The sequence below is a fragment of the Triplophysa rosa genome, linkage group LG8 (assembly GCF_024868665.1).
Source record: "Triplophysa rosa linkage group LG8, Trosa_1v2, whole genome shotgun sequence".
Classification (NCBI taxonomy): Eukaryota; Metazoa; Chordata; class Actinopteri; order Cypriniformes; family Nemacheilidae; genus Triplophysa; species Triplophysa rosa.
Window position 1 is genome coordinate 10,089,439 of NC_079897.1, and position 9,304 is coordinate 10,098,742.

At 49.2% G+C, this 9,304-nt stretch overlaps 1 protein-coding gene across 4 annotated transcripts in view; it reads right to left on the reverse strand.

The window, feature by feature from the left end:
- The window catches only part of celf3b (cugbp, Elav-like family member 3b), a 56,316-nt gene extending 49,151 nt beyond the window's left edge, over nucleotides 1–7,165 (reverse strand). For 3 of the 4 annotated variants that reach the window (XR_008963440.1, XM_057341017.1, XM_057341015.1), the window contains exons 1-2: nucleotides 6,837–7,165; nucleotides 5,935–6,196 (exon numbers count right to left, since the gene is read on the reverse strand). Coding sequence is in view for 3 of the 4 variants with exons in the window: in XM_057341017.1 (XP_057197000.1) it covers nucleotides 5,935–6,079 (145 nt within the window). In the remaining variant the exon portion in view is untranslated. The remainder of the gene's footprint in view (nucleotides 1–5,934; nucleotides 6,197–6,836) is intronic. The other variant, XM_057341016.1, reaches the window with a different exon arrangement.
- Nucleotides 7,166–9,304: the final 2,139 nt, after the last annotated feature.

Genomic DNA, 9,304 nt, shown 5'->3' on the forward strand with positions numbered 1-9,304 from the left:
CGAAGGTGATGGGTGTAGCCCAACCCGCAGCTCTGCAGATGTCTGCCAGAGAGGTGCCTCGAGCCAGTGCCCACGAGGAGGCTGTACTCCGTGTGGAGAGAGCTCTCACCCAGTGGGCGTAGACGATCTTAGGACAGGTACGCCATAGTGACGGCGTCCATGATCCATTGCGCCAATCTCTGTTTGAGACAGCCCTCCCTGCTGATCTCCAAAACAGACAAAGAGCTGCTCAGAGCTCCTGTTGCTCTGCGTGCGGTCCAAGCAGAGGCGCAATGCGCGTACTGGACACAACACAGATGAGGTTGGGTCTTCCTCCCCGGTGGGGAGTGCCTGTAAGTTCAACACCTGGTGTAGGGGGAGTGGTGGGAACTTTGGGCACGTAGCCGGGCCGGGGTCTCAGGATAGCGTGAGAATCACCGGGCCCGAGTTCTAGGCAATCTGTGGACACGGAGAATGCTTTTAGGTCCGCTACCCTCTTGAGCGCCATCCGGAGAGCCATCTTCATCATGAGGTGAGAAAGAGCGCATCTCCGAGGGGCTCCAGGACCGCATCAAGGTCGCAAGAGGGTACGGAGCGCGGGTGAGGCGGTAGCCTGCCTGCGCCCCTTAGGAACCAAATGATCAGGTTGTGCTGTCCTAGAGATTACCAGCAACTGAGTCATGATGAGCGGCAATAGCGGCTCCATACACGTTCAGTGTGGAAGGGGAGAGATTACTCTCGAGTCTCTGGAAGGACAGCACATAACCGATCAAGCAACTCCGCGGGTCTTCTCTACGAGAAGAGTACCAGGATGAGAAGAGGCACCACTTATAGGCGTATAGTCGCCTAGTGGCCAGGGCCCTAGCCTGAGTAGTGGTCTTAACCACCGCAGGGGGTAGGCCACTCAGGATCTCCTCGTTCCGTCCAGGGGCCAGACATGGAGGTTCCAGAGGTCTGTCGACAGAGTTGAGTTCCATACCAAAAAAGGGGATGCTCTGCACAGAGGAGAGCTTGCTCTTTTTCGGTTGACCTGTGGTCCCAATCGATCTAGGTGCCGAAGCACTAGGTCCTTGTGTGTACATAACAGATCTCACGAGTGTGTCAAATGAGCCAGTCGTCGAGATAGTTTAGTACCCGCACACCTCTCTCCCTGAGGGGAGTGAGGGCGGCTTCCACGATTTTCGTGAAGACTCGTGGGGACAGGGGCAGACCGAAGGGGAGGACTCTGTACTAATATGCCTGACCCTCGAAAGCGAACCGTAGGAACGGGCGATGACGAGGGAGAATTGAGACATGAGAGTAAGCGTCCTTCAGGTCGATTGCCATGAATCCATCTTGACATCTGATAGATGCCAGGATGCGCTTCTGTGTGAGCATCCTGAACGGCAGCTTGAGTAGGTGCCTGCTCAGGGTACGCAGATCTAGCGACCCCCGCTCTTTTGGGGACGATGAAGTATGGGCTGTAAAACTCATTGAACATCTCGGCTAGAGGGACGAGCACGATCGCTTCTTCACCAGAGGGGTGGCGACCTTGGCCCGAAGCACGGGGCATCCTTGCCTCTGCTGAGGTTAAGAGGATGCCCTGAAACTTGGCCGGGCGTCTGGGGAGTTGGATCGCGTAGCCGAGACAGACCGTATCCCGTAGTCACCGTGACGGTTTGCGAAGCTCTTGTCAGGCTCCCAGGGACCGAGACAGGGAGGCTAGGGGTACGTTCTGCTTCATCGACCTCCCGGGGGTGGTTCGATAGCTGGCAGTGAGGATCCCTCGCCGTGGGGGGGGACCCCCGGAGAGGAGATCGGCTCTGCAGTTTTACCTGCCTGGCGATGATGTAGCACAATGCACCATCGAATGAGAGTGCTTAGGCTGATGATTATCCTCGACATTGGGTCTTGCCGCAACGTCGAGTTGCCGAACACCGTCGTGTAGAGGGTGAGAGCGGCTGTGATAAACGCCCAGAGAGGGAGAAAACTTTTAGAAGTGGGCTGTTGGGACGGGGCAGGAACCGTCCCGGATCGACCACCAGCAATGGAATGGCTGGGGTCGGGCCCGAAGGTATTCTCGATCTCCCTGGGGTCTTCCCATGAGGGCCGCTTTGGCTTCGGCCGCGGCTGCTGACGGGGTGGTGGTCTCCTCTTCGTTCGATGTCTCGAAGAGGACCAGGGCTGCTGGGAAGCAGACGGTGCACGGGATCTCGGCGGCCAGAGGGCGGTCGAGTTGCGACTGGGGAGGACATACTTGATATCCTCTGTCTGTTCCCTAACTGTTGAGCTCGACAGTATCACCAAACAGCCCCCCCTTGCGAGATGGGTGCATCGAGAAAGCGGACTTTCTCGGCGTTATTCACCTGTGCAAGGTTCAGCCAGAGGTGTCTCTCCTGGACCACAAGTGTGGACATCGCCCGACCCAGGGCCCGCTCGATCACCTTGGTCGCCCGAGGTCGGTGACGCATAGTTCCTGCATAAGCGCTGGGTCGGTCTTACCCTCGTGGAGCTCTCTCCTCGCATTGGCCTGCAGGAAGGCCATAGCGTGGAGAGAGGGGACACCTTGGCCCGCAGCAGAGTAAGGTCTCGACACCTCAGATGCCGAAAAGCCTACGCGCTTTGGACGGGAGTCTAGGTCGAGCCCCTGGGGCACATCGACGTATCCTCTAGCTGCCCCAACATCGAGGGAAGAAAGGGTGATGGAACTAGTTTACGTGTACGCGCCGAAGGGGGCGTTCCAGGTCGTACTAGGTTCCTCATGCACTTCCGGGGGAACACGGCACTGTGGGCGAGTGCGGCTTGGAGCCGCTCTCAAGCCCGATGTACCGTGTATCCAGCCACGAGTGTTGGGAGAGGCAGTGCGGTGCACCGCAACCCAATGCCGGCGGCCCGGGAAAGCATGGCTGACATTTCGACGTCCGCTTCTTCCTGATTTCGACCCCCCGAGGGAGGGAGCTTCAAGGAATCGTCGGAGTCTGATGCCAGTAAGTCACCCTCCGATGCTGCAACAGACATCTCATCATCACGTACCGTGTCCGATACGTGATTGAGGAACAAGACGGTGGGACCGTCTCATGGGGAACAGTCAGACGAGCAAGACGAGGTGCGAACGGTCCGCGAGCCAGTGGCTGACGGATTAACGCTCACAGTAATCCTCATATCACCCTCGCTGCTCACCGTAGCGGGCGGCAGGGCCATAGTCCTTCTGTCACGGAACGGGAAGCAGACGAGGTGGTGGCTGAGTCCCGTGGGAACACAGCCACCCGTGACGCAACGTCTGAATCATCAACAGTGCGGGCAGGACGTATCCACAACATCTGCCCCAGCGTACTGGAAGCAGACATCGTGTCCGTCCCCCTCCTCGATGAATGTGTTGCACCCACGAGAACAGCGGGACATGCCATGCTGGAGAAATTTGCTCTTTTAGAGAAAAAACTCGAACACTTCTGGAACCGCCGAGACGCCCAGGGGAAGTCGCTGCAGGAAGGGACAGTCCGCTGCACCACGTCTTAGAGCCAGCAGTCTTGTAGTTGCTACTTGAAGCGAAGTCTATTGATCATGAGCGAAGGCTCCGAAGAACAAAAGGTGAATGAATGAGGCACGCCGTCTCCCTTTTATACCCGGATATCCGAGGGCGGAGTCCAGCATGCAAATTTCATTCGCCAATTTTCATTGGCCTTTTCTAAGAAGTCGGAAGTGATTGGTTCTCAGGGACGAACCCCATCTGTCGGTTCGACACAACGTCGAGAGACCGACAGAAAGGGAACCGCCTTTAGTCTCCCAATTCTTAAGAAGTGCATATTGTTTGCACCCAGGAAGAGTTATAAGATCATTAGCTTGGGATCTTACCTTTAAGACCTTGGGATTGTCTTAAATTCCTTAGTCAAGAGTCTGTTTGAACCCTTGGACCAAGCCGACCTTAAGTTTCTCACATGGAAAACTGCCTTTTTTCTGGCAATATGTTCAGCCAAGACAGTTAGTGAATTACACTCACTGTCAGTCAGTGAAAATTGTTTAAGATGGAAGGCTGAGGATGCAGGGGTTTTTCTTTGGCCAAACCCATCATTTTTACCCAAGGTTCTTAGGCGTGACACAATAAACCAGGTAATTGAACTCAATGCGGTTTGTCCAGACCCCCATGCTTCATAAAAGATAAACTTTACCTATCCCTGGTGATTTGGTTGCCCATTCGACCAGAAGTATGGCGACTTCTTGGGCGGCACTTAGGGGAGTAGCACTTTCAGATATATGTGCAGCGGCCTGTTGGAACACGCCCTGTACGTTCACAAGATTTTATAGGGTGAATGTAACAAATCCAAATTCTTTGGGGTCTGCTGTTTTATCAGCTGTTAGGCCACCAGCAGGGGGAAGCAATGAAAATCCCTCGTGACCATGATGGTATTAGTCATCCAGGTTAGGACCGTGGTGACGGTCTGAGTGAGGTCGAAATAGATCGTAACTTATGTCCATAACTATGGATATATGAGACCGAACGATGACCGTCACCATTCCTTGTCACTTGGGACGAGCTGAGGCGTTCCAGGCAAGAGGAAGTGGTTGGTCCATTCGGATGTTATATAGCAGCCAACCCCTAAGGTCAGTCACATGACATTGTTGCTATTAGGTCTCGAGGATAGGCGGAGGAATGGCGTCATTCAGGTTAGGACCGTGGTGACGGTCATCATTCGGTCTCATAGATCCATAGTTATGGACATAATTTACGGTACTCAACTTTTCTGAAAAATAAAGGTAATGACCTGGTTTAATTTAATTCCAAGGTAAAGTAAATTATGTCAAAACAGTTAAATCTTTGTATGGAAACTTTAATTACACCAATTAAATGAGTTAATCCAGATAGATTTTAGTAAACTAATATAATGTAAGATTTCATCTACTAAAAACAGACTAAAACTATGATAAATTGGGATGACTAAAACTAAATTGCATTTTAGTCAAAAGACTATGACTAAAACAAAATCAAAATTTGCTGTCAAAATTGACACTGATCTTTATTCTAATTTCAGTTAAGCCTTAAAATGTTACAATTCTTTATTAAGTTGTATGTGCAACAAAATAAGTTACTAAAATTGTGAATTTCTGTTTTATTTTTGAATTTTGTTCAAAATATCGAGATGTGTTTCGTATCGTGAATCCAGCATCGAGATATGTACCGAATCGTGAGCTGAGTGTATCGTTACACCCCTAGAAGATTTGGAATGCAGCTCAAGAGTCCTTTTTATGATATGAAAGCCCCAGTCCTCATACATTTTCATACATGAAAAAAATTACATGAAGAATCACCTTCTGTAGCCCTACAAGAGCTCAGTACGCTCAGAAATCTGCATGATTAAATCCGGGTCAAGCCCCCAAATGGCTCGTTCACATTTGGTAGACATGTCTCAAACACCCATCAAACAAAAGACTGAAACATTATACTCAACACAGAGAGCAGAAATCAAAAGATGTCGATGAAAATGAAACAGAGTGGTAGAGAGAGAGATTTCCTGGTATTTATCAAATGTAATATCTCTTTTTATATAGTAACACTGAACTCCTGCGGCACTACTGTAGCTGTTCACACCAGCCTGGATAATAACAAAAGACTTAATAATGAGTCGAGAATATACAAATGAATAATAAATCAGCATCAGCCAAAAACTGTGCCCTACTGGCCAATGAACATGAATGGTCATTTAGTCTCAAATCCACTGACAATCCTGTCAATGTTAGTCAATGTGAAATATGATCTATAGCCTATAAGGATGTCAGCCTTTTAAAAATCAATTTGTGCATAGTAATATTCTACAGTTATTTACAAGCAACTGCACGACATAATGCTCAGTACTCTCATTCATATAATTGCACTGTAACTAAAATAAAGTGACGTTGCACTGCGTACAGAGGCTTCACGTGTGAGTCGTGACTTTACACAGGTGCTGAAGCGTGCAACGCCTACACTCCACGTCTCTTTACCTTTGTGCACGCCAGTGTACTTGTCCTTGATCACCGTCAGCTCGTAGATCTTTCCGAACTGCTCGAAGATGGGCTTCAGGTCCTTCTCCTCCAGATTGCGCGGGATCTGCCCGATGAAGAGTTTGATCGCGTCAGGCTCCTTCATTAGTGCGACGGTGCGATGATGCTGCCCTGGTCAGGACGCGAGATGAGCGGGCAGAGAGTGAGCAGGTGTCCGGGAGAGAGAGAGAGACAGAGAGAGAAAAGGATGGGAGGATGGTGTCTATGGAGGCGGGTGTGATAAAAACAATGAATGGAGGGCAGGATAAAATGATATTTAAACGTCACAATCTAAGCATTATTTTTACAACTTTTACGTGCTACCCCTAGGGTAGCTATTGGTACACTGTAAAAAAACAAAAATTGTTTTTTTTTCTACCCGATCACTGAAAATGGACTGTCGCGGGTATAGAAATCATATTGATGTAGTCATATTAAATAATATAACATTATATAAATAAATAAAAAACATACTTTATGGTAAGATCTATAGAAAAATCATTATTGCCGTATTTCCACCTTTATATGGAATATAATGGCGTATATTTTGTAGCCAATGGTAAATGCATTATTGGGAGGCTTATAAAACAAAATTATGCTTTAGACACTAGATATTAAATATTAATTAAAAAATCATATCTTGTAGAATCACGTTAAAAAGACTCGATTATATTTCCACAATACTAGAAAATCATCGGCACTATAACTAGTACGCCCTGAAAGCGAAGGTAAATAAAACACACGCACATCCTTTGTTTGAGCAGCGAGCGAATTGTAGCCTACATCTCAGTGAACGGATAACGGGCTACTCTACACGCACAAAATAAAAACACACGCAGGCGGAAAAACAAGAAACAGCTCACCTTGAGGAACGCCTTTACTCGATAAATATCTGGATGCCTCCTCTGTAGATCCCGGCGTGGGCGTGCGTGTTTTTTCCACGCGTGTCGCTCTGTGTACGTGTGTAAGTGATTCACGCGCGACTGTTTCCCTCCCTTCAGCTCACTCACTGTGACTCACTGTCAATCAAACCCCAGTCACACCTCTTGCATTTAGTAAAATCCGAATCTCTTAACAATTTTATTATTTTACTTCTAGCGTAATTATGTGTTGTAAACTGTAGGTTGTAATATGTAAAGTAATCCAACGCATTTAGGCTACACTGTCGTGGTTTTCATTCTTCACTGTGTTCTACATCTCATCACTATGTGTTTATTCTTGTTTGCACGTCGCCTCCCCCATTTCTGACGTCAATTTCGGTGTCTCCCTCTCACTAGCTCTTGACACACTGGTGATGTAACAAGCAGGGATCATCAGCAACAAGCAGGGATCATCAGCAACACTTCCACACCCATTTGTTAACAAAGAAACACAACATAAACCCATTTTAAGAACCCGTTAATTTATTCAGTTTATCTCCCTTTTTTTATAAAAGGATTCAATTCACAACTCGTTCATGACTATGCCTACTTTAACTCCAGTATTCTTTAAAATTTGTTTTTGATATGGTTGTGCTTTTGGCTGATAGTCCCTAAAACGCCCATTGTTATCGCAGTGAGCTCTGACCGTGGTGCTGAACACACACGAACTCCTGTAATTTGTAGATAAAAGTCACCAATGTGTACATAATTTCAGTGTCTATAGGTAAACCTTCGGTGGTGTTCACTTGTTAAACGGATTGTTTTGACTCTCATTCCATGTCTTTTATCATATGGGTTTTGTCACTGTCATACAATTCTAAAGGATGCTTGAGATTGAGATTATGTAGGCTATTACAGTGTTATGAGTCATGAATAATGAGGGTGTCACGAACTACAGTGGAAGAGAACCCAAATGCAGGCAGACGGTGGTGAAGGGGTTAAACAAGACTTTAATATATATAAAACACAAATCAAAAAACCCACGATGGGGGAAAACTCAATACAATAAGAAAATCAAACAAGTAACAGAGACGTAACCTGACTAAACACTAAACTAAACAACACTTGACATAGACTAAACTAAACTAAACACTTACTATAACAGGATAAACCAGCAACAATAGACTCTGGCAACACAGGGACCATCAGGACACTAAACGCAGCACATACAATGACCGACCTAGGACATTGAAACATGAGGGTATTATATAGGGTAAGACAAATGAGGGATAATGACACAGGGCAGGTGTGGGTAATCAAACACTCAGGGAAAGATAACAAGGAAACGAGAGGAGCGGGGCAATGACAAGACACCGGAGAGATTATAACGTATATTATTGTCAAAAGGACAATAATATGTTTCTCTCCACACATAACCAAAGGCCTTGTCATGACTCTGCTACAGGACCAAGAAAAACATGACTAAATGAAGCAGAGCCATGACAGAAGCCCCCCCTTCACCAAGGGGTAGACGGACGAGACAAGACCGACTGAGACAGTGACATGAACAGACAAAACATGGAGAACAAAATCAGTGGCAGACAAGACAAAATAACAATGGGATTGGGGTGCGATAATAAAAATTGGGAGGACATGGGAAAACAAAACATGGGAGGGGGGGTGGGGTGGGGCCAAACCAGGGCCCATAGGCAGTCCAAAATGGTTGGGGGGAATAGTCCCAGTCCCCGGCTGCGCTCTAGGGCGCAGAGTCCTGGGGGACTTAGGACAAGTCCTGGGGGGAACAGTCTTTGACCCTGGGAGTTTCCCAGGGGCCGGCTTGGCTGCCGGACTGGAGACCGGCTGAAAGGCCGGCTGGACAGGGCTTGACGCCGGCTGGAAGGCCGGCTGGACAGGGCTTGACGCCGGCTGGATCACCGGACTGGACACCGGCTGGATCACCGGACTGGACGCCGGCTGGATCACAGGACTGGACGCCGGCTGGACCACCGGACTGGACGCCGGCTGGACCACCGGACTGGACGCCGGCTGCACCGGGCTGGACATAAGACTGGACATCGGGCTGGACACAAGACTGGACATTGGGCTGGACACAAGACTGGACACCGGACTGGACACAAGACTGGACACCGGACTGGACGCCGGCTGCATCGGACTGGACGCCGGCTGCACCAGCCGGGTTGGAGTCCACGCTGCCCGCTGTTGCCTCTTCTTCCGCCGAGCCACCCGGCTGGTGGTCGGGTGATGGAAGGAGGTATAAGGAACAGCTGGCTCCGGCTGGGACTCCTCTGAGGTGGATCCCCAGGACGCTCGCCTCCCCCGCTTGCCCATGAGGCTGGTGGACGGTGGAGAGGCTGCCGAGAGTGAGGGGGATGGCGTGGCGATGCCCACAACCCCGATCTGCAGGGAACCACCCTCAGGGATCGTGACCAACGGAGATGGGTAGCGGGCAC